Source organism: Ctenopharyngodon idella, chromosome 21 (assembly GCF_019924925.1).
Source record: "Ctenopharyngodon idella isolate HZGC_01 chromosome 21, HZGC01, whole genome shotgun sequence".
Lineage (NCBI taxonomy): Eukaryota > Metazoa > Chordata > Actinopteri > Cypriniformes > Xenocyprididae > Ctenopharyngodon > Ctenopharyngodon idella.
Genome location: NC_067240.1, coordinates 24,533,409 through 24,560,069, shown reverse-complemented (window position 1 = coordinate 24,560,069; position 26,661 = coordinate 24,533,409). Strand labels below are relative to the sequence as shown.

Below are 26,661 nucleotides of genomic sequence, written 5' to 3'. Positions count from 1 at the left end.
AAATAAACACAATGGGCATCATTCATGAAACAGAAGCAGAACAAAAACTCTAATAGTACATTTTTTGTATAACCATTCTTGTAAAAACATTGTTATAAATGTAAATCCATCATAAACTCTTTCTTAAATGGTCATAATGATAAAAATCTAAATTGTACGTAAAATCATTCTTACGTTAATTGTTGAATTGATATAAATGCAAATTGTTTGCAAAACCTATGTATACATGTAAATAAAATGTATATAAATGTAAATTGTTGCATGAATGAATGGTTTTATGAACAGTTTACAAAGATTATGTTGACAAAATTAGTAGATTTACATATAATGATCATTGTTATCTGTAAAATTCATGTATTTTTTTCCCATAAATGTACTGCTGTTAGATGTTTAAGTTGCAGTACTGTTCACACTGTGCTCAAACACAGCGTTTTCCTTATATTTCTCAGTCCTGTATGTTCGTGTGTGGGAGAAGTTAATGCAGAAGGGCGCTGCTCCAGCTAACCGAGTGACAAGCAGAAAATTGCTCCCCCCCATCTGAATGCAACCTTCACCAGGATCTTACCCCTTACAATGTGTGCGAGTGCTGTGTTGGAACATATTGCCTTCCAATCAGGCCTGGGGTGTGTCGCACCACACACACACAGACACACACAAACGCACAAACAAAACTTGACGGGGGGTCAGGCAAGCAATGAGGAGTTTTAGTGCGCTGTCCAAGGTGCTAAATTCACTCAATTATGGCCGTGCTGGCACTGTGTTAACCTCTCATTATCGTCACGGGGAGCTGTTAGAGCGATAGATCCCGCGGAGAGAGCGAGGAGGCGGAGGAGAGTCCCTCTGCGGCCCAGTGTGGGGGAGCGTGAAAGGGATACTGGCGAGCGAAAGGCCCCGAATGAACGTGGGGCGGCCCGGAGGCAGTGAATTCCCAATACGTGTGAGTTTAGCCAAAACATCAATCAGATGCAGCAGAAAAGATGAGGAGCAGAGGTCGATGATGAATACTGTATAGCAGAAACACTGAGCTCTATACATCACAAGTGTAATAAGAAACACTAGAAGTTTTTCTATGCCTTTGGACTACACTGTAAAAAAATGATTTTTCGAAGTTGTAAATAAAAGATTATTGGTGTACAGTATGTTTTGAAAAGAAAAAACTGTTTCAGTTTTTCTACTTCAAAAAAATAATGTTTAATTCAATGTGTTACTAGCAATTTCTGAGTGAAAATCGTTTCTACACTCTAAAAAATAATGTGTTGGCTCAACAAAGAAAAATTAACGCAACAGTTTACATCAGTTTTTTTGAGTTAAGACAACATTTATGTTCAACCAACAAGCTACATTGAGTTAGAGGAACTTAATAATTTGTAGCATAAACTCAAATTTTTAAGTTGATTACTCAAAAAAATTGAGTCCCTCCAACTACCAAAGTTGTAGCCCTGGAACCAATTAGGCCGTGTGTCCACCAAAGCGTTTTTTTCCAACGGATAGCGTATATTTCCAATTGTTTTCAATGGGAGCGCCGCGTTTTTAAAAGCCAGGAGTGTAACGAGCCGTTGAGCGTCTTTTTCACGCTCAATGCTGAGGCTTGCCACTTTTTACCGGTCGCCTCAAGTTGAAGAACTTTCAACTTTGAGTAAAACGCTGCGCTCATCAATGTCACTTTTTAGCCAGCCGTCCAATCAAAGTGGAGGAAGGGCGGGACAAATACAACACCGACCAACTGTCACAACATTCTTGCTGTACAATGATATCAACAAGCAGTGAACAGAACAAAATGGATGAGAAATTAATATTGCTGGTCTCCGAACATACATAGCAGGCACTCTTCATTGTGTCAACATTTTTAGTCTGAAACAATTTATCTGCAAAATCAGCTACAAATAACAGTGCTGCCGATTTCATAGCAACAAAGCATCCCTACAGGAAAAAAAAAAAAAAAAAAACGCTAAAAACGCTTTGGTGGACACATGGCCACCAATTAGGGTCAATTCAGGGTAATTAGGACATTTTTTGCTTTTGAGATGACTTGGAAAAAGTGTCTCAATAAACCTGACTTCCTCCTAATCTTAGCTATTTCAGTTCAAATCTACAGCTACTATTATAGCACATACTAACATAACTTATTTAACATGTATATTTAATGAACAAGTAAGATATTACTTGTCACCGGCATTAGCGCAGTCATTGCTTATAGAGTCAATGCAGTGTTTACCTTCATGTATCTACTGCATCAGCACAATGGTAACCACAAAAACTCTTTTAAATGTCAAACATAACAGCATTAAACACTAACAGGTCTTTCCCTTCACTAAAACCACAAATTAACACTTAATTTAAACATTTACTCTCCTTATCCAGTCCTAAAACACCTAGAAATCCACTGCCATTCATTAAGTTACTACAACCTAATTTTAAAAAAAAAAAGCCAATTAAAGCAAAATTTTGAGTTTAAATTACAGATGATATTAAGTTGATGTAATGATCAACATTATTATGTCAACAGAACTCTACTAAATAATGTTTGCAAAGGTTTTATTAAAACAATAAATTAGAATTTTAACTTGCAATCATACATTTATTTAAGTTGAGGTCCCCTGAATTACTTTTTAGAGTGTACGCCAATTTTGTTTTTCATCAGTTCGGTTGGGAAATTCTAATATTTTTCACTTTATTTTAGAGTGCAGGCACGTAAAACTGATGATCAAACAACTACAACAATTTTTACTCAGAAATTGCAAACAATTACAAAGAAACAAGTAACACTGAAGAAAAAACGAAATAGTATTTTCTTGTAAAATGTACTCAAATAGTCTTTATGTACAACTTTGAAAAATCATATTTTAGAGTGTATAAGGTTAAAGACGATCCATAATTGTCCCAAATGGCACTGCTTCAGCAATAGCTCATCATACAACTTCAAATATTCATGATTTCCCCAACATTACGTGACTATACCAAACTTTACAGGAAGTAGCAGCACATCATGTTTGGATCATCATTTTGATAGCCGATAAAAGCCCTTCACAATGTTGATTAGATCACATCCGATGCAGCGTGACATCATCACATACTCTGATAATATGGTGACAACATAAACCGGTGACAACAACTTCAAATGCAATGATATCAGCAAATCTGGCTTCCCAGGAAAGCTTTTCAGTCAATAATTCCTAAAACATGTTATAAATTATTAATATGGCCAATACACAATCTGCCTTCTGTTGTCTGATTGATACTTTATTTTTTATTAAAAAGGCCTTTAATTCTAAAAAAAAATGTCTACCTTCAGGTCTGTACATGTCTTTTTGCAGTGAAATCTTTAATGACGTAAGAATAATCGTTATATTGCTAGTAATATTATTTATAAATAAACACTTACTGGACTGAAGCAGCGTAGGTTTACTTGATTATCCATATATCATTGTTTAGAAAAAATGTGAGTGTCATCTCTCAATTATTATTGTATTAAATTGCATTATGTTTTGCCCCCACAATAAAAACTACATAGCTTTGATCATAAAATTAAGCATTTAAATATGATCTTAGAAAGACATTATTGGGAGATATAGAGTAACTGATATATACAGTATGTGCATTTTATGTAAGCAGTCTGCAATACTGCTATCATTTAGAATTGATTTACATTACAAATCATCAGAATTTCATCTTTTTGGCCATATAAAGAGCAACTGCACAAAATTGCACATTTTTGGTCAGTTTAGGCAGCTGAATATTTTTTTTATTTTTTTTTTATTTTTTTTTATCATACTATATACTATATGTATCAAATATTATACTAAACAAACAACAACAAAAAATTCTTCTTTATGCAAACTTTTTTTTTTTTAGATTTTTGTCAAAAGGTTCAATAAATGGGTCATTATTTGTAATATAGAGTGAACTTTTGGTCTTTTCCTAACACAAAGCTACCGTAAGGCTGCAGAACACTTTGAATAAAAGTCACATGGACTAATTTTTATCATGCTCTTTTTTTGAAGCTTCAAAATGCAAATTGAATGGTTTGAACATCTTATTTGTGTTCACAGAATCAATAAAGTCATGGAGAACTGGAGCAACATGAGGGTGAATCATGAATGAATTACTATTCCTTTAAGAACATAAATACTAAAAACTGATCAATAAAAGGACCAAAATGGGCAGGTTGTGTTGGTCCATGTCAGACCTCATTGTCAATGTAAATGTCCAGTAGAGCATTCACACTTCTGTTGTCCTCTCTAATCCTTTCATACGGGCTACTACACCGTCTGTCCTTCTGTGGCTCTCATGTCTGTCTGTGTCTGAGTTTGATCTGGGAACAGCACACACTCTATATAAAACTAAACTGAGAGGTTTAGATGTGAGAAACATTGGAAACCCAACTGAAAAAAGCCACTTTTGTTCTATAACTGTTTCTCTAATGACTGGTAAAAGTGTGAAAAACAAAGAAATAAATATATTGAGAATAATTCTGCTTCAGATAAATAATTATTCTGTTAAAATACAGTAAAAATGTAAACATGATTTGTTCCTTTTTTACTTTCAAAAGGGTACATTTAACAGTATTTTACAGTAAAGTTACATGAAATGTAAAGTTCTCATATGTCGTTATGCTTAATTTCCTATAAGTTTCTTTGTTTTGTGTGTGTTTACTTAGCTATACGTTGAGGAGAAAACTATTCCCGCAAACTAGAAAAAATAAAAATAAATGAATAAACATATGAATCAGTCAGTAAATATATTTGGGGGCATTCAGGTACGTCCATAAGTAAATATATTTTTTTTCCAAAAAAAAAAAAAAAAAAAAGAAAGAAAGAAAGAAAGAAAAAAAAGTTGGGTTTGGTTTACCATTTGTCTGTAATTATATAGTCTATAATTAGCTTCATATAAAAACAATAGAAGTCTATGGTATGCCCTCATTTAGATGGCTAGGTAAACATATGTGTGTGTGCCAGTCTCTCTCTCTCTCTCTCTTTGGCGTCCCTGTGTTTGGCTGGTATGATTGAGGTGAGCAGTTGAAAAGAGAGCCCCGTCAACAAACTGTTATTACCTCAATAAGGACGAGAAAATCGATGGGGCGGAGAGGAACAGACCATGTGTGTGTGTGTGGCGCCACCACTGCCAATGGGACAGCGGCCAAGACAAGAGAGATGGAGAGAGAGCGAGAGATTATGTATGATTCTCTGTTCCTCCATATGTCCGACCTCTTCATTGAGCTCAACACTGTTCTGAATGTCAGAGGTGCCAGTGTGCTGGAATAATTTCTCTTCCTCCTCTCAAGCACACACACACACACACACACACACACACACACAAACACGCATACAAACAAACACACACACACACACACACACACACACACACACCCTCTGCTGTGACTCAATTACTGGTGGTGGAGCAATAATAAAGTCCGGCTAGCGGAGACTTCGATCGCTGACCTGCCGGGAGGCACCGCTGGACAGCTGACTTCACCATGATGGATCACCTCTGGGTGCCCGCGCTCTTAAACTCACTCACACACACACATACTCAACACCACTCTTAAAAATACACTCACATGTACATAGTTCATCATCAAACATACACTCTTGTTAAACGAACAGAATAATCCAAACAAGAAAGCGCACTCAATACTCCTAAATAGGAGGTTAATGTTGAATGGGAACTTTTGAAGTTTCAGTATTTTTACCAACTTTTTGAATCAACATTATTGTTGGTTCTGGAACAATATCCCTATCAACCAATCAGATTTCAGGGCTAGAGAAAGGTGGTTGTATAGAGTAAGACTGTGATAGGTTGATTCTCAGCAACGTATCATTTTTACCTCTGAGATTTACTCATAAAAATAATACAATATTAATGTAAAAGCTCAGAAACAATCTCATCTAAATATAATATAATATATAATAATATAATATAATATAATATAATATAATATAATATAATATAATATAATATAATATAATATAATATAATATGTCTTGTAGTTATATCCATCCATTAACTGTTGCTATTAATTTTATTAATTAATTACAAAATGCATAATTTGATGAATATATTATATTATATTATATTATATTATATTATATTATACTGTTTACACCAAGAACGATTACTATAAAGATAACTATAACTGATTGGCTCTTAATGTTCAATTGTTCATCAGCTGGAAAAAAAAAAAAAAATCATTTTTAAAGTGTGATGATGCCATTATCATTATAGTTCTTTTAAATTTAGAACGATTTCTAAAACTATATGTGACCCGGAACCACAAAACCAGTCATAAGGGTCAATTTTTTGAAATTGAGATTTATTCATCAGCTGAAAGCTGAATAAATAAACTTTCCATTGATGTACGGTTTGTTATGATAGGGCAATATTTGGCCAAGATACAACTATTTGAAAATCTGAGGGTCCAAAAAAAAAAAAAAAAAATCGCCTTTAAAGTTGTCCAAATGAAGTCCTTAGCAATGCATATCCACTCACAAAAATACATTTTTGATATATTTATGGTAGGAAATTTACAAAATATCTTCATGGAACATGATCTTTACTTAATATCCTAATGATTTTTGGCAAAAAAGAAAAATCGATAATTTTGACCCATATTGTTGGCTATTGCTACAAATATACCAGTGTGACTTAAGACTGTTTTTGTGGTCCAGGGTCACATATCTTTATTGTTATCATTATAGTTATTGTCCTTGTTGTGAACGGGCCTGAAGAATGTTGCTTTAGTCCCAAACCTCAGGCCTAAACTGAGGTCTAAATCCTAACACCCCCACCCCCTCAAAAATGGATTTGTCGATAGGAATGTTGTTCCAGGACCAACAAGAAAGTTGATCCAGGAACACGTTGTACTTGCCGAAATGTAAGCTAATGTTTCCTGACACCTGACCTACTCCTGGTATAACTGAGATTTGAACTTTGAATCACAGTGATTGAACAAAGCCTGTTTTATGCCATATTTCTAGATCTCCAGCACAACACATGCAAACCAAATAACTCCATTCTGTGACTCTAGCTTATTTGGATTATTTACACAACTAAACAACATGGTTTCATTAAGACCAAATAGCCCAACCTGAAAAACAGTTAAAGCACTATATAGAGTACCTGTTACAATCAGAGGATAACATTACAACAAACACAACACATGCAAAACATGACTCAATATACATGTAGAAGCAGAACAACAGCAACAGACAGAAAGTTTTTTTTTTTTTTTTTCATGATGCAACTCTTTCTGTCCTTTTGCAACAGACTCTAATGTTCATCCAAGCACAATTATTACCATATGAGTTTCATCACCAAGACAATGATGACATAACCATGCAGCCCGCCATTTCAGTCCTTCATAAGTGAGAATCCCTACTTTGATATTATAGCTAATGCTGTAGCACTCTTTCTGAATCAAGGAAAGAGGATCTGGAAGCACTTAATAGAGATAGAGGAATGTCATACAGGAATGTTATACAGATGAAATGCATACAGCTGTATAATTGATTCAGCCCACCCAACATGGATTCTTGATAAACCTGTTAGTTCAATGAAGTCATGTGATTAAGGCTTTAAATATGAATCAGCTATCATTCAGTTGGCCATATATATACATAAGCAATATCACACAAGTGCCGTAGGTAATCACAGAGTGCTGATATACAGCCATATAGCATGGCCACTCATGTGATATTGCGTTTATACAACAGTTCGACGGCACAAGTGAGTAAATAAATAAGAAACAACAACGGAGTGTCTTTAAAAATCCTCTTTAGTGCCGAACTACTTCCTTCTGCCATGGATTCAAATCTCAATTTGACAGTTTAACAGTTGTTCCTGGAGCTCACATCTCCAAAAGAGTCTAAGCAAACTGTAAAATAGGCGCTATGTTTATATATGAGTCACATATTTGAGGTCTAAATAACTACATTCTCACCTAAAAAACTCCTAAAACGACATTTTGTGACACAACAACAGTAGTATTTGTATAAAATATGGTGGATTTGCTCGACCGCCATGACGGTTGCCACAAGTGCAGTGATACAAACGGTGAATCAGTTCCAGTGCTGATATCGCATGGCTGGAAAAGGCTCTCAGCCAATCAGATTTGAGAACCAAAATGAACTATTGTATATACTGTATATATATTCACTAAAATCAGGACAATTACTTCATTTAGCATCTGTTGCTCAACAAACACCTCATTTCAACAGCACATTTCTGTGGATGTGTATTTAACAGTAGTGGAAATAGTGGAAACGCTATTCGTACCTTTGGCAAGCGTTCAGGATCTCCTGGATGTCGAGGTATCACCTTCTGTAACCGCTGAAAACCGTAGTCTATGGTGGGCTCGTTCAGGGCTACAAACAAAAGCAGAGACAAATCCATTCATTTTATGTAATTTTAGAAAAGATTTGTTTTTGTTTTTTCCTATTGATATTTTACATTTAACACTAGTACATGGCTGACCATTGAAAGGCTGCAAAGAATAAAAGGCTTTCCATATTTATGGAACAAAACTTAACATGGACATTTAGTTGTTGTAAATTAACATTTTTTTTCTAAATATACAGCTACAACCCAGAGTAATAACTCTGTAGAAAATGCAATATTAATATATACAACGGTTCTAATGGAAGTCATTTTAAATTGTTGGGAATTCTTACGCCCATGTTAAGTGCAGGAAGCGAATATAGCATGTAATCGTAGGACGTTTATGTTTTTACGTTTAGCGCAGCAATTACTTTGCATAAAGTCTTTATGCTGTCAAAAACGCGAAAGCCTGTCACTCAGTCTGAGCGAGGGATGAGATGGAGGACAGGAGAGATATTAACAAGCTATCTGACACCATTTGCTCCAGTAATGGACAGAAAATGGAAGTAGAAGAAGATCTGTTTATGATGGCATATGATTGTTTGTAAAGTGCCACAGTTTTAAGAGCCTACTTAAAAGTAGGGGACCAAACAAAAACTCCTGACTGCAGTAGCATTTAAAGTCCCCCTGTAGTCAATCATTTTATCCCTTAAAACTCATCTTTGATCACCAAAATGACATATTTAAATGTTTTTTCCTTTGAAAATCCTTGCTTCATTTAGTATACGCGGATCTATGAATATGCAAATTAGTCTCCGCCTCCACTCAATCACACAAGCTCAGAATACCTGATCCACTCGGTCAACTGTGGTACCCTCGCTACCCGCTACCCGCTACCCGATGGCAAGTGGTTTAATTCAGCCATATATGTTTGAACCACAAACTGTTTCAGAAGAAGAGGAAGAGTGAATTATACAGATTTGTCTACAAGTCGATGTATCAGAATGGTAATGCATTTTATGTATCGCTCTGTACAACATCGTTCTGACGTCATGACCAGCGTTCTGCTAATCTGCGGGGTTGCTGATGATTTAAAAGGCTGTGGCAGCGTTACACCTGCAGTGAGCGTTTGGGCTTCGGACCTCACTCATCTTTGTAATGCTAGAAGCCAGCCAGCGTGTCTTTGAACTGTTCGTTTAGTCTGTGGTTTATTGAGATGGCATTCCTGTGAGTTTGTTAGATGCACTCGTGTATTAGTTAACCTGATGGAGAAAGAGCGTGCTTCAATTTTCACATGTTCATTGTATGTGCGCATTCGTATGCTGGTGTGAACTTCTTTATTATTGCCCATCTCGCAGAACGCTGTTAACCACTTGATTCGGTCTTGATTGACAAATAATGATCCCTTTGTTATGTACAACTCTACCCAGTGTTAGTTTCAATTTCATCGACAATTGTTAATTCCGATGTACATGACGTTGACTCGAAACCGGCAGCTAGTACGTTATATTAGTTAGTGTGTGGGTGTTCGCCTCTATTGTATTTTTGTTTATTTATGTAGCATAGTTTAGTTAAGGCGTCTCACACGCCGAAGCTTTCGGTATTATTTCTACATTTTATTTTTGGTGGTCAGTTTAGGGGCTTGGGCGTTAGTTAATGGGTTTTGTTTTGATTATTTCTTTTGTTTGGCGACACCCTTGTTTTTTCTTACTTTATTGAGTTTCACGTTTCTCTTGTATTGTCTTCTTTCTCCCCGTGTCAATAAACATCAGGTTTTTGCTGCAACCTTTGTTGTCTGATCTGTTCTCCCTCACACTGCAGCAGCTGCATCTCACTTAAATGTTGCGTTCATTCCATTTAATATCAGACACTGGAATGAACAATTCCCTCTGCCATCTCTGATATAATCAGCATGGACTTTTAAGATCATCTAACTGTGTGACATAAATTAAGTTATGACGCAATTTCACATGCTTCCATAAGTTTTTTTTGCGTTAAATGCGCTAAATTATTTTAACGCATTAAGGATTTTGAATTAATCGAAATTAAACGTTGACAGCCCTAATATATATATATATATATATATAATTATATATAATTACTGTAATATAGGTAAAGTAAGGGATTACTCTAAATTTTTTGTAATTTAATTACAGTTACTTCTGATGTAATTGCATGTAGACTATAGAACAATTCTATATAAAACACAAGTGGATTTAACATAAAAATTTAAAGTCTAATGTTAAAATGTTTGTTTTTAATGAAACATTATCCCTTTAAATACTTTGGTCAGTTCAAGAATAATATATGCAATTTTATATTATTTATTTGAAAGAATCAAAAGAGCAGTTTCATGTCTGTCCTTGTTCTACTGGTCAAGGTTGATATGGGATTTAGAAAATAATTAGTAATAAGCAATGCAATACAGTTTAGAGAGAGTAATTAGTAGCTAGTAATTAATTACTTTTTAGAGTAACATTATTTAACCCATTTTGTAATAAATTAAATAAACAATAGCAACAATGACATGTCAATCATGACATTTAATAAAAGATTTATATTATATTATATTATATTATTAAATACTTTAATAAATCTAAACCGGACAACATTAGATATAACCTAAAGACAAAACACAATTTACAAATAAATTAATAGCAAAAAAAAGTCTTTTTACTGTGCAGAGCATTTACTCTGGATCATGTTATAACAATGTTGAAACATTTAATGAAACCATTTACAGTAGCCTTAATTTCTGTATTTATATTATATATTCATAACAGCCTGTGTTTTACAGGTGTCAAGTTGTGTGCTGTCCTGTGTGTTTTTTGGTTAGCATGTGGTTCAAAACATAATGGGATCTAAAAATAGCATCCGATTAGGCCCGAGAACATGTATTGCAAAATGTTCATAAATAACATGTCAAATGAGTGTCTGGTCCCAAGGCTGTTGAAGGATGGACGTGTGAGGAGAAAGAGAGAAAAGAGGAAGAGAGAAAGAGAGAGTGGTTTGGACAGTTTGAGTGTGAGGGAGTGTTAGGGGCTGCTGGGGCATGAAACGAAGGTACTTTCCTGTCGGTTGGAGCAGATGGTTAAGACACTGTAAATTCTGTTTTAGTTATACTGAAGTTAGTATGTGGCAATTAAGAACATATAGGTTAATGACTGTGTAAGTGCTGCTGTTCACAGTTATTATCGTAATAAAGGACCTTCAATTACACTTTTACTTGGAAATGTTGGTTGATAATATCTAATTAATCTGAAACACCTGTCTGGATGAAGGAGAAAGAAATGCGGTCAGGAACCGGTGTGTGCGTGTATTCCTGTGTGCGGGGCATCTGTTAATAAATTGATATGGAGATGGATGAGTCAGTGCGCTAGGAAACACATTCACATGCTTGTATGTGTCAGGAGTACTTCACTCCTCTCTTATTGCCATTGATTTCTACATTGTATCCAATCCTCTCACTCAGCCTGGGGAAAACATTCACTTACCAAGAGACCCAGAGGTCGACAGAGAGAGAGAGAGAAGTGAGGTGGAGAGAGAGTGGGGACAAAGGGCTTCCCAAGGCATGTGGGGAAAGATAAAACACTAGGATTTGTTTTTCACAAGGAATTGTCTTAAAGAATTACTTTAATTATTATTTAACCATAATTTACCTTGGTTCAATGACATAAGCTTTAAAACATGTACCTTAACTACCATTACCTACCATCTACATTAATAATATAACATAACATAACATAATATAACATGACATGACATAACATGATTGATATGATATGATATAATATAATATAACATAATATAATATATGATATAATATAATAATATAATACAATAATATATGATATATGATACGATAATATATAATATAATATGCTTTCATTAGTTGTCACTGTTACAATATTAGTTTTTATTTATTACAACATATATTATATTATATTATATTATAAACACAACATTTTCACTTGTGTTTCAAAATAAATTTGCAGGCCACTGTGTGCCCAGTGCCCACTTTGAAAAAAAAAGTTCACTGGCAATCATGCCTTTTTAAACCACAGTATTTTTGGACTCACGTTCCAAACCCCTTTAGAAAAATAACCCAACGAGAACTGTGTTTTTGAAGAAGCTGTTTCTTATGAAAGAACCTTTCCTCCACTTTCAACACAGGCTGATACTGTGGGTCAGTGTGTCCCTCAAGAGAATATGAGTTTCCAATTTGATATACTTTTTGATTTGGTCACCACTCACCACATCCTTTAACCCTCACTTTAAAGAACTCAGAGATATCAAGGGCATTGAGACATATAAAGTCAATTTCTATAGAGGAAATAATCCCTTAAGTTACTTCAGGGGTCTAACAAGGGACAAACTCAAGAAAATGAAGTTCTCAGAAGGAGAATGAAGCCCTTTAACTATTTAAATATCTCTACTGTACAAAAAGTTCTCTTCCCAAAATGGGGAAGTGGGATTGTTGTTGGCCTAACTTTTCACTGTAGCCAAGTGCAGTATTCACTACATGCGAAACAAGCGCTAACCACACGGTAAGTATTTATAGCTTGGCCCAACTCCACTTCTTCAAACTGTTTTATTGTTTTCCTCATATTAATACCACATGGCATCAATTTGCACAGGGATGTTGGTTTATAGTTCTCCCTTGGTAGCTCTAGCGGTTAAATAGCCAAAAATAGCCTAAGTGAGAGAAGTATCTAACTGTGCTACTAGCTAATTTAGCAGCTCAAAATGTTTCAGAAGGGAGTTGTTAAAAGAACGCCGGTTTGAACAATTAAATTATACACTAGCATGTCAACGGAGAGCAATCCAATGCAGCTACAGAAGTTCTGCTTATAGAGTTGATATCATATATTGACATGATCCTAGCTTTGGGATACTTTCAAGGACTTGGGAATCTGACGGCTGTATGTGATACGGCTGGTCTAAATGATCTGAACTTAATGGATTTGTAAGAAATTTGGGAATTGTTTCAGTGACATAGATTTAGATAAGTAAACATGAGCCAAAGCAAATACTGTCTACTAGTGTCTACAAAGACAGCGTGAGATCAATTAATCGTCTGTAAGCTGTCAGCACAAAACGATTGGCTGATACTTCTATACTGATATGAATAGAACATCACTGGCAATAAATTAACGAGCAAATATGCCCCCTCCCTCTGCGTTCGTTTCACTTATTTCTATCCCTCGCTTTCTGAGAAGAATCTCTTGCAATCACAGAGATCAATGCTTATTGAAATTTCATGAGGGCAGATCCAGGCCTCATCATATTTCACTATAATGACCTAGAGGAGAGAATGTTGTGAGTAGAGGGATAGTGAGGAAAGAGGAGACGGGGAAGCATGAGGTAAGTCCTCATTTAATTTGAGCTAGTAAAGTGGTATGATGGGTAGTAGTTGGGTACATAATTGCCTATTGTACATACACTCGCTCTACAATGGAGCCCAACCCACACAAAATCCAATAGATTCATTAGATTAATAGATCCAATAGACCTTAATGCTTTTTATTAGGGCTGTCGATTTAACGCGTTAATTTAATTAATTAGTCATGGAAAAATAATGTGAATAAAATGATTTAACGTACGAGTGCAAATGTGATACTGATTTTATACAACAGTTCATAAATAATAAGTTAATATTGTTTTACATTTTAGACACAATATTGTCTGTTTTTGCTCTCAATTTTGCCAACAAAAATATTACCTGTAAAGCCAGAGCACAACTGTTGTGCATCTTCAAGCAACACACAGCAGTTTCATTACGGAAAGAATACGCGTTTTGAGTGAATCAATCAGGTGAACCAATGATTCAGTAGCCCATTCATAAAAAGAGCCATTTACTTCATTCCTGAATGAATCAGTTATTTGAACGAATCGAATGAATGAATGATGTAATGACTTACTCATTAGACATTTACCGCCACCTACTGGAAGTCTTAGTTTCTAATTTAGAGTATTACTTTATTAAAAAAATAATTTCATATTTTGGGTATCGTTTGTCCAATGAAATTTCTGTTTATTTACATTTACTCACCCTCATGTCATTTCAAACCTGTATGAGTTTCTTTTTTTTTGTGCGGAACATAAAAGATATTTTGGTAACCAAACTTTTCAACCAAACCAATTCAGAAGCAGCTTCTGAAAACAAATCATGGCCGTTGTAGCCTAAGAGTTTGTGTCATAAATTCTATGTTGAATCAAATAAAAAATATTTCTTTATAAAGCTACTTTTTGTAATGTCTATTTGATGTTTTTCTCGTTTAACACAATAATGACTTTAAATTATCTTTTGGGAGTAATTTCTCAAAGTTGATATGTGGTTAATTTGCGATAAATATTAGATTAATTAATCGCCACATCATGTAATTTTAATCACTTGACAGCCCTACTTTTTATTAAATGTGATTTGTGAACAAATCTAATGTGAAAATTGTTGTTTTTCCATTGATTCATGCCTTTTTATACCGTTCAAACAAAACTGAGCATTTAAACCAAATGATGAATCTAATTGAGCACATCAAACACAGCACAGCAAACTCAAACACAGCAAATCTAATAAAATGAATCTAACCTAGTTCTATTCTAGAACCAGTGTTTGAATCAAATCAAAAGAAATAAAATCTAATTCAAGGTTACTGAGTCAAAGAGAATTAATCTACTGTATAATAAAATTGATTCTATTCTAAACCAGGTTTTGAATCAAACCAAACAAATTGAATTCAGCTAAATAAAATCAAATTAAAAGCTATCAAATCAAAGCAAAGTAATAAAATCTACAATAGAATCAATTCTATTCAAGAACCACAAGACCAGGGGCTCTGGCAGCACTAGCACTGTATATTGTAGATCGTCTTTCACATTCTTTTAAAGTGTCTAAATCAAATCAAACAAACTGATTTAAACTGAATCAAATCAAGTGAATCAAACCTATAAAAGAAATTATTCTATTCTACAACAAGCAGGTCCAGTGGCCTGACAGCACTATCACAGTATGGATCATCTTTCACTGAAAAAAACTATTTTAGAACAAGCTAAATTGATCTGAATGAATCAAAGTCAATGATTAAATCAAACAGATCTGTCTGTATGGATGTCTGTATGGATAAAACCCAAAAGTACTGAATGGGACTAAACAAAATCTACAACAGAATCTACAACCAGCAGGTCCGGTGATCTAGCAACACTATGACGCATGAGTCTTTCGCTATAAAAATGCTTTCCAAGAATGTTTGAATCAAATCTACTAACTCATATGAATTGAATCAAATTGAAAGTTATCAAATCAAATCAATAGCAATACTGATTCTATTCTTGGAACAAGCAAGTCTGTGGCTCTGACAGCACTATGACTATATGGATCGTCTTTAACTAAAACTCCTATCCTTTTCCTGCTATAGTACTGCAGTAATGAGCAAGGGAATGTCACCACTTCCCTCCCTCTCTTCACCTCCTTCCCTCCTTCTTCCCAGAGGGCGCATGTATTTCCCCCCCCTTCAGGTACGAGCTCAAGGCAAGAGCTCTGGGGGATCAATACCCACGGCAGTGGAGCGTTCAATACCTCTGAATTATTGCTTCATTCTTCCTCCCCTATTATAGATGAGTTATTTTTTCCAAGCCACACCACTTTAAGATCAATAGAGAACAATCTTATTCTTGTCTTTCCCCCTGCTCTTTTTCTACCACACTATTTTCTTTCTAAAGTTGCATCTTTATAATACAAAACAACAGGCAGTAAAAGAGATGTAGGAGGCAGATGTAGAGGAGGAGTTGCTGAATTTAGTTTGAAGTACGCTTTCTTTACATGAAGGAAATTTTTTTTTTTACATGACGGAACTATACACAAATACATATAAACATGCAATGTGTAGTATTTTAGACTAGAGACTTTTTTCTGCTTGGTGTGCTGACTAATAACGTATTTCCATTGTGCTCTTGTTTTCAGTGGGGCTGTGTTATATAATAAAGCCTCAAAACTCGTCCTTTGGGGTCTTGTTAGCAGTGTGTGTGTTGGTGTGTGTGATTCATCTACCATCTACAGCGCTACTAGACTCAATTCTAGCCGCTGCCGAGATATCTGGCTGCAGTCCGATCTTGCAGTGACCTGGAATTGTCTGTAATCTAATTGGAGGTGCTCGTCCCTTCCGACAATAAAGCATTTAGTTGGCAGCAGTAGATCCCACTGAATTTTTAACGTCACCAATTACTGCCTGTCTAGCCAGCAGAAATGTTAGCAGAAAATGCTTTGCTATTAAGATGCAATACTTGGTTAAATGAGTATGTATGGAGTCACAAGTTTCTCCACTTCTGAAACGACATTTTGTTTCAGTGACATCACCAATCCCTCGTTTTTCAAATCCTTCCTCCAACCACCTACTTTTCACTATCTAATCAATTCCTGTTTTGATTGAAATTCTGTTTCACTCTGAAATATATTTTATCATGGAAGAAAACTAGGTTGCAAATGCTGTTTTATGACAGCTTTGAAAGAAAGTATTGATAGGAAGTAGTAAAGTAGTGATCTGGCATCACTGTTGGGAAATATCAATCTCAAAATTATGAAACTGAAGAAAGTGTGCGAAATGGTGAACTGAACGAAAATAATGTGGCCTTTCTTTCTCAGATCTGGTTCCCTATGATTCCTGTGAATGTTGTGGCAGTTCCATAGGCAGGATTTGTCTCTGTTGCTCCAATGGTTTATCGATTGGCACTTTGCACTTCCTCCTAACAAACACACGCCGCTGACATTCGGTTTTAGAAGTGACACAGAACCTACACTGTCAATTATATGAGATGTATTAGTTTGTCCCAAGGGATCTGTATATGGTGTCCAGTACAACTGAAACACCAGGATGAGAGAGAGAGACGGACCGAGAAACCCTGCTGAAAAAAAAAAAAAAAAAAAAAGCTTAAACCAGACTCAAGTGGTTTGCAGGTCTTAGCTGATCACCAAGTTGTTTCCACTGTTCAGGTCGGTCAGGGATGCAGGAACAGTACAATTCTGGCCGATACTGATAAACCAATAATATTTTTCATGTTATGGCTGATATATATATATCTATATATATCCTCACTCCCATCCGGGTCACGGCACCAATTTAACCCCTCCAGTTCTACTCGCACCGCTCCAAGCGGGATTTAAACCAGTGTTTCTGGCATGGGAGGTGGGGGCACTAACAAGGATGCTAAAGACCGCAGCTTCTAGTGTCAGTGGCTAGTGCGCCTCTTGAGGCCAGGGGAGTGAGATTTTCTCCGTTACATACAAATATATATAATCAAATTTACTGAAATGCTACTGAAGCAAAGCGATGGGTTTTTGTAAGAAAAATATCCATATTTAAAACTTTATTAACTATAATAACTAGCTTCCTATATCCTACGTCATACATCGTGTGAGGGGTTACTCATTTGGTGCAAGTCGACTTGTGCAGTATGCGTATGATCATCCGTCCGAAGCTAGTTATTTGCATTTATAAAGTTTTAAATATGGATATTTTTCTTACAAAAACACATCGTTTCACTTCAAAAGGCCTTTTTTAACCTTCTGGAGCCATATGGATTATTTTTTATAATGGATGGATGAATCTTTTTGGGCTTCAAAATCTGGCCCCCTTTTAACTACTATTATGAAGCTTGGAAGAGGAAGGATATTTTTAAAATATATCTCCGATTGTGTTCAGTCACACACACCTAGGATGGCTTGAGGGTGAGTAAATCATGGGATAATTTTCATTTTTGGGTGAACTATCACTTTAAGTATGCGTTAAATGACGACAAAGGTAATCTAAATGTAAAAAACATGGCAAATGAGCTCAACACAATTAAATATCCAGTACAAAAATCTCTAAAACTGACTGATAACCAATACTGTAGTTATATATTGCACATCCTTCATCTGGTGTGATAGTTTTAGAGGGGTTTTGGACAGCTGGTCAGGCTAGGAGTCCGGCAGACTAGCTAAACCAGCAGAACACCAGCGTGGGAGATCAGATAGACCAGTTTAAATCATACATGAACCACATTAAGTGGTTTAAGCAGTTTTTTGCAGCAGGGAAAACTCATGAAGGCGCATATAAAGAAGTATATCTCAAGTGTATTGTGTTTACGTTGTATGGGAACAATGTGCCTATACGTGCCTTCTTTTTAATTCCTTTGTGTTCCATCTAGCTGTTTAACAAAAGAATGTTTTCTTTTTTGTAACTTAATTGTGTTACAAAAAATCTAAAAAGGTATTTTTGTATAAAACAGGTCAAAAAGCACAGACTTTCTTGTGTCATTGTCTGCAAGACCTTACGTTCAACTGACGTTCTTGTTGTGGTTGACTGATTCAGCCATTTATGGATTCCGACTGCAGTTGTAGTTTCCAGGTAGCCATTGATTAATGCCCAGCCAGAGCCTGGCGGGAGGCGTCCGTGGCTTTGCCTGTATTGATTCAATTAGTTCTGAGGGTTTGCTAGTGTTCTATGCAAATAGCCTTTGCTAGCGGCCTCCGCTAACAGAGGCTGATTAGCATCGCCAGCTGTCTGCTGGGTACTTCTAATACCCATGCCAGCTGCCATCTTTGTGTGCCAGTTGCCTAACACTGGTAAGGTACATTAACAGTTACCATAAGTTTGAAAAAGCTGAATGTTACCCGTTTGAAGTTTGAAGATTTACGCATTAAATTGCATTACATTTGCTTTTATTTCCCAAGCATTTCTGACTAGCATCTGAGAGAAATTACTGATATACTCATAGCAGTGGGCGAAATGAATAAAATAATAAATGTGCCATCTGTGTCTCCCTTTGAATGTCACTGGTTGCCACCTACAACTCTTGATACCATGTCTATCATGGCACTTAACTTCTGTGGACGCACATACTGTTTCCTTCTCTCTTTCTCACTGGAACGAGTCCGTCGCCCTCTCAAAAGATCCATCTGTGCACCAGATCAGCTATTTTTCTCTTTTAATTCGCCTTTGATTTAGAATCACTTTCAAGTGTGTTCTCTTGTTTGTGTGGGCGTGCGTGATGATTTAACACCAGCAAGGAAGTACAAACAAAAAGCAACAGAAAAAATAAATAACCATGAAATTAACCAGCGAGCTGACCTTTGACCTCATGGTAGGCATTGAAGAAGTAGGCATTGATCGGGTTGGGACACTGGAGTAATTGGCAACAAGTAGTGTTCATTTCATTAACAAAATTATAACGAAAAATGTTCATTGACGACTTTTTTCCATGACTAAGACAAAACGATGACGAGACAACACCAAGGTCATTAAACAATAACTGTGACTATATTAACATGCAATATTGTTGATGAAAAAAGACAAGAATAAAATGTTTAAAAAATAAAAACTTTACCAAAAACTAAAAAAAAAAAAAAAATTACAGACTGTTGTACAAGCCTCTACTACAAGCTTTCATGCTTGCGGTTGCCAGATGTCACAAGCTTAAATCCCCCAATCCGAGCTTTCCTCTTAAATGGATACATTTTCTGCCCAGTGTTTTACTTAATCTTTGCAATCTGGCAACCATGCGCACACACTCTCTCTACACTACAGAAGAAGCGCCAATGATCTGAAAACACAGACAAACAAGTCAGCTGGAGTTTAGCAATTACCATTTGAGATATTCTACTTAAATGCTGAATTGCTGAATAAATGCACTTACGCAACCTCTTAATGACAATGCAAAGTTTTTTATGCTGTTGTTTTAAAAGAGAAACATTAACATAACATTTTGGCCCTGTGGACTTTGTAAAATACACTTAAAATATTGAATTTAGCTAACAGTTATATACACTGCATAAATATACAGTGTCCATACATTATATGAGAAATCAGTCATTTGTCATGTCGATCTACTATGCCAAACTTAACTGAGGCAGTTTTGTGTTTGTTTGTGTATTTACGCATTAACGGTTTCATGTAAGCTTCACGGTTACTCAGTTTGTTTCACTGTTTAAATGGCTTCAATATGGAGGCCTATAAAGTGCAGCTTGTTTACTTCCTTGATTGTAACAGGTTTTATGAGCATTAGCTGTTATATTTTTTCCATCAACAGTAATTAAGCTAACAAAGCTTTACTTTGCTTATGTAAGTGTGTGTGCGTTAGTGAAAAAAAATCAACAATAATCCTTCATATAGCAAATAATCCTGTACATATATCATCAAACATAAAAAAAAAACATAATCCTAAACACATATGCTCAAATTTTAAATAATAATAATAAATAAATCATATGTGTATATAGTGTATATAAATGAAAAAAGTAATAAATAATTCTATACATATATATACATATATCATCACTCTTTAAAAAATTTAAATATATTTTAACATATACTAACTATATAGAATTGCTAAATTGTAACATTTTCTGAAGAAAATGCAAATGGTGTTAGGTTATTGTGGGTCATTTTAAGGGCATTGCTATGCAGTTTTTAGGTTGATCTGAGTGTATGATATAGTATATATGATATTTATTTCCCTATATATAATCCAGGTCCTTCCTCCAATAAAAGAGAATTGAGTTTTTTGGGCCTGTATTATTATTTTAAAACAATAATAAAGTAAAATCACACCTCTCCTGTGACAAATCTGTTTTTATATAAGGGTAGTGTTGAAACAAGTTTCATCTTTCTTGTTTTGAGGTGAAAAGGCTTACCTGTATAGATGAATCTTCCTGGTGTGCCTTTGCAAAACTGTTTGGACTTATAGGAGAGCGTGACCTCTACCACCCCAGGGATGTGACGAGGAGGGGTCTGAACTCTGATGGCATGAGGTGTGATGAGCTGTGAGGAGAAAATCAGAGAGAGGATGTTAGAACTAAGGTGGTCTATAATACCATAAACATTCCCGTTCCCCTCAATGGCAGTTGCTCGGCTGGCACAGGAAGTATGAGCATTGAAATCGGCCATCTTTGCTCATGGGCGCTCAGTTATGCAGCCAGGTTGTTTTGAGCCAATCATCAGAGATGTAGATGTCATGTGACTAACTAATGGCTCTGGAGCTGCAGGAAAATGGTGGTGTGCCAACAAACACAGTCCCAAACCCTTCATTAGTGACTGTCCTGACCTGTTACTTGAAAAGCAACAGGCATTTGAGAGGAACTGACTGAAAGAACACTAGCTGACAAAGAAAAAAAGTAAAGCTAGCTAGTAAAGCTCATTTGTTTGCAGATGCTAGTTGTGTTTTGTGTGTTCATTTGCCCTGGCTGATTATGTTCTTTGATCCAGTTCTGATCAGTAAACAATCTGACTGTGTGTGCGCCATGTGTGTGTTTGTACGTGTCGTGTGTGTATGAATCTAGTCTAATCAGTATCAGGCTGTTTATGGTGGGTGGTAAAGGGATGGCGTAGATGAAGGCTGGAAGAGGACAGGTGGAGCTCCTCAGAGACGTAATTAACAGCACACTGTCTTTCAGCATCTCACAGTCTTTATGCATGTGGCTCATATGAGCTGTTGTCTAAAACATCTTCCTCTTTGAAAGTCTGTCTCTCACAGTCAAACCAGTAAACAAGTGAACTTCCTAGCCTGAATTTATGGCACTCCGGATGCGAAGGCCTTCCATAACGTAGCCAGCAAATTTATGCTAACTTCTAAAGCCCAAAGTATACTTCACTTTTTACGCGTTCGCGAGGGTCAGTGTACAGTGTGCGTGACACGAATTTTGTCATCAAAAGAGTACGTGCGTACTGAAGGAGCACCACTGGATTTTTGTAACCACGCGTACTTTGAATGCGCAGGTCACACATGTGCATTTAATTGTTTTTGCAGTAATTCGTTTATCCATAAGGTGGCAAACGTGCAATGTCGATTCACAAGGTAGTCGAAGAAAAACTGCATAAACAAAACAGACCGGAACGCATGCAAGCTACAGCAACAACGGAGGCCTACATAGATGACAGACTGCGTAAAGAGGTTAGAAAGTACCCTCATTTGTACTCTAGCATGAAAGAATACAAAGATGTTTACCTAGGTTGTAACTCCTAGGTTGAGATTGCTCAAAACTGCGCATGCGTCAAACACCTGTGTATGCGTACGAGTCGAATGAAGTATGCTTTGCAAGGCTGTGCATTTGACTGTGCGTGTACACTAGCGTACGTGTAAAAAAAAGCGAAGTATACCCTAACAAAGGATACCTAATTTCTCCCAAATTCTAGCCAAGGCAATCCCACAATGCACTATGGGAAAAAATTGGCAAAAGGAGTCAAGAGAAATGTTGACCGATACTTGTATGCTATTACGAATTCTATGTAAGGTATACGGCAGAAATAGTAAGAGTAGCATGCTGATGTGCTGTTCTGAAATCAACAACTGACTACAAATGTAATCCAAAGTCCTTTTCAAGGAAAGTCGGTTCACTCGGCGGCCATATTTGCAACACCTCCGGGCAGCTATTTCGGGCATCCAAGACCAAGTCCTATCTGTTTTAATGGGGCAATCCTGAAATCTCAAAAACTGCTTGCGAAACTCATAATTAAATAACATATTTCAAATCAGCAACAAAATCTGACATGAACCCATAAATGTTGTTTCTTATGCTGAAATAGGGTTTAAAAAGCTTATTTTTCAGGCTAGACCAGCCAATGAGCATGTGCAGTCCTAAGCGCGAGTCTTAGAAGGCGGGACGTATTCCGCCATATTGCATGTCAGTTTCTCCCAATCATAAATAATAGGAGTGAACCGTCTTTCTATATCTATAGTCTTTGATGTAATCCATTTATTACTGATTATCATTAAAAGTATCACTAAAATTAGATCAATCTAACTAAAAATATACTAGTTTACCCAGTATTTATGTTTTTATCCTTATTAGAGTATCATGTTGTTAGCTTAGCAACATGCTAATGTCAAACTGTTCTGCAATCAACTGTTAGTGAATTATGTGTTAGCGCTATTTAGGTGGTGCCTCTGAGTTGGTGCCTATGTAGAGTTGAGAAAAAGAATGAAAGAAAAAGGTCTTCCTTGGACCCTCCCCTGCTCTTATTCTCTTTCTCCCTCGTTAGATGCTATCTGTGGTAATCAGATCCCCGCTGGCACTGCAGCTGAAGGGAACTACGTGGCTCTTGATGGGCCCCCCGTGTATGGGGGTCATGGGGTCAGAAGGTAAAGGTCACAAGGTTACGAGGTCCACAGGAACCGCTATAGGGAGATTTCAGCACAGTGTATTTAATCGGTACCAGATGTAGTTCATCATAACCACACACACACATACTCATTAGCTCGTTTCTCTGGTAGCTAATAGCACTTAACATCAACAGATCAAAGAGGTTAGTTGAGTACGCAGTGGGAAAATTGTATCAGGGTTGGTGCTCTCATGAAGAGTGGCTGTCTGAAGAGAGAAGTACTCTAAAACACTCCAGATCAATGTGTTTGCCTATGTGATTCACCACCACTGATTTGAGCATCTTTAAACCCGTTGTTATTGAGCAGTTAGCCAGTGTTACACAAGCCGCTCAATTTCTTGAACAAAGACATGTCAAAACAATTGAGCAGCTATTAAAAGTATCACATTTCTTAATCACTTAAGCACAGTAACTTAATCGCCTGCATAATGTCAGCCTAACGTAACGCTAATGTATTGTGATAGGAGAATGGGTGTCTTTGACAGCCTTTTAAAGTGTACGTTGTAGCAACAATCGGTGAGAAAAACCGATGGACAAAAAGAAAAAAGTTCTGCTGGACAGATGTATGACTTGTAAACTCACCTCACTCCAGACCAGCATGGTGCCGAAGATGACCTGCAGTCCGTCAAAGAAGTTGTCTCCAATGATGATGACAGTAGCACCTCCTGTTGTCCAGCCTTCACTGGGACTAATGGCTTTAATACAAGGTGCAGCTGCTTCCAAAAACGCCACAGGACCAATTTTTTAAAGAAGGAGAAAAAAAAAAAAAAAGAGAGAGAACTTTAATCATTTGTGCTTAGTGTACTGTAGCGATCCAACACTTGCATTACTTGACCATGATAAGAAGTTTTGTTGAGAACTTCCTATCATTCAGGATCAACATTAGTGTGGGGGTTGCAGATTTCAGGGTTAAAGGTGTCATTCGAATGTAGTTTATTTCCTGGGCTCTGAGGGAAGTCTTGACACCTCACAGTCTCTTATTTCAAGGCCAGTGCAGGAAACCAAAAACACACAAATGTCACCAAGAAAACTCACACAGCTGGATCCAACTAAGAGTCCCATACCACACGCTCTGAAAAAGTGTCGGTGGTTTTCACAGCTCTCATAGCACACATTAGGCATAAAAACAAAGGATCACTTACACTGAATTCTCATCCAACACTACGGCTGAGCTCCATATCCATACTTTAAGGGCATAGCAAGGAAATGCTTCAGTTGTAGCAGAAAAGTGAGACAATGCCTCAAATTATGGGCCAGACTGCCAAAAGATTTACTCATTTAGCTAGAAGGATGCAGTGTCCAATACATACTACAATTCATTTGTTACTAGGCCATATTTCATGGTCGACGATAAAGTATATGTGAAATGTTTATGCAGTGATTTAGGACAGTTTTCTGAGGGTGGTTTTTGGGTTTCTTGTCCCAGAACTCTTGTCCCAGACTTTCAATCTTTAAGTATGAAAATCAGTCAAAAACATGTGAATTATTATGTTTATATATAATGATATTCTAAACAAAGAGTTAAAGGGATAGTTCACCCAAAAATGAAAATGATCCCATGATTTACTCACCCTCAATCCATCCTAGGTGTAGATTACTACTTTCAGATGAACACAGTTGGAGTTATATTAAATAATATTCTCGCTCTTCCCAGCTTTATAATGGTAGTGAATGGGGCGTGAGATTTTGAAGCCCAAAAAAGTGCATCCATCAATCATAAAAGTAATCCATACGGCTCCAGGGGGTTAATAAAGGCCTTCTGAAGTGAAGCGATTGGTTTTTGTATGAAAAATATCCATATTTAAAACTTTATAAACTATAATATCTAGCTTTGGCAGACAGCCGTACGCATCAATTTATGGCGGAAAAGTAACCCCTGACCCGAAGCATGACGTATTGACGAAAGCGCAGAGGACAGAGCAAAACAAAACACCGGTCACAAATTAGAAGTCTAAAACGAGATTTTTTAAGGAGAAATGCCAGAGGATTTTGATATAAGAGAAGAGGAGCTTGAGTTTGTTGCCCAGCCCTATTTGTTTGAACCGAGAGAGGCGTCTAAGCTTACGATACTCCTACATACTACGTCATGCAACTTCAGAAGTTACTCTTTTGGCACAAGTCGATTTGCGTAGGCCGTCTGCCGGAAGCTAGTTATTATAGTTTATAAAGTTTTAATATGGATATTTTTCTTACAAAAACCCATCGCTTTGCTTAAGAAGGCCTTTATTAACCCACTGGAGCCGTATGGATTACTTTTATGATGGATCGATGCACTTTTTTGGGCTTCAAAATCTCACACCCCTGCACTACCATTATAAAGCTTGAAAGAGCCAGGATATTTTTTAAATATAACTCTGATTGTGTTCATCTGACAGAAGAAACTCATATACACCTAAGATGGCTTGAGGGTGAGTAAATCATGGGATAATTTTCATTTTTGGGTGAACTATCCCTTACTGTGCGTCATTTCCAATCATGCTTTAAATGTGTGTATTTAGGACACATAAAAGGCCTGCAAGACAAAAGAGTTTTTTTTTTTTTTAAGTGTGTAAAATGACAATGTGGTAGAAATGATAATGACATTTCACACACAAAAAAAGACAAAAATAACAATTCTCCAAGCTGTGTTGCATTGTTAGAGGATAAATGAAATAAAGTAGTAAGAGTGTGAAAAATGTGTTTTAAGAAACATTATTTTTCAAGTCCACATGGCCACAAGTTCCCACAGTAACTAATTTCTGTAAAATACAACTAAACAAATAAACAAAATGAGAAACTAAATTCAGTACCAAATAATCAATTCTTCAAGTGTCCTAAGAGTAGAACTTAACATTAATGTGTGTTTGTACGTTCGTCGTGTCAATAAGGTGACCTTAGGCCTCCTGCAGTAGGAGACACGTGTTTTTGTCACCGGGCGTCGAGGTACAGCAGCTCGTTTAGCGTGTTCTGTTTGTTGCTCTCCGCGGCGGCCGTGGATCAGTGGCTGAGTGAGAAAGGGACCACCACAGAGAAAGGTCAGTTTGCTTATTAGAGCTGTCTGCTCCCCTCCGAGACGCAGAGTCTCGTGCTAGCAGGGGGCAAAGAAAGCAATTTAGCCAGCCGGCGTTTACCTGCATTTAGCTCCCAAATGCCAAAGCGTCACTCACAGTAATGAGATATAAAGAGAGGAAGGGTTGTGATGGGCCAGCATGACTGTTAGATCCACACGCTGTGAGAT

At 36.5% G+C, this 26,661-nt stretch overlaps 1 protein-coding gene across 3 annotated transcripts in view; it reads right to left on the bottom strand.

Moving 5' to 3' along the window:
- Window positions 1–26,661, bottom strand: part of ebf1b (EBF transcription factor 1b) — a 150,841-nt gene that overhangs the window by 13,990 nt on the left and 110,190 nt on the right. For all 3 annotated transcript variants that reach the window (XM_051877919.1, XM_051877918.1, XM_051877916.1), the window contains exons 9-11: window positions 24,027–24,157; window positions 20,981–21,107; window positions 8,272–8,360 (exon numbers count right to left, since the gene is read on the bottom strand). In XM_051877919.1, coding sequence (XP_051733879.1) covers window positions 8,272–8,360; window positions 20,981–21,107; window positions 24,027–24,157 — 347 coding nt within the window. The remainder of the gene's footprint in view (window positions 1–8,271; window positions 8,361–20,980; window positions 21,108–24,026; window positions 24,158–26,661) is intronic.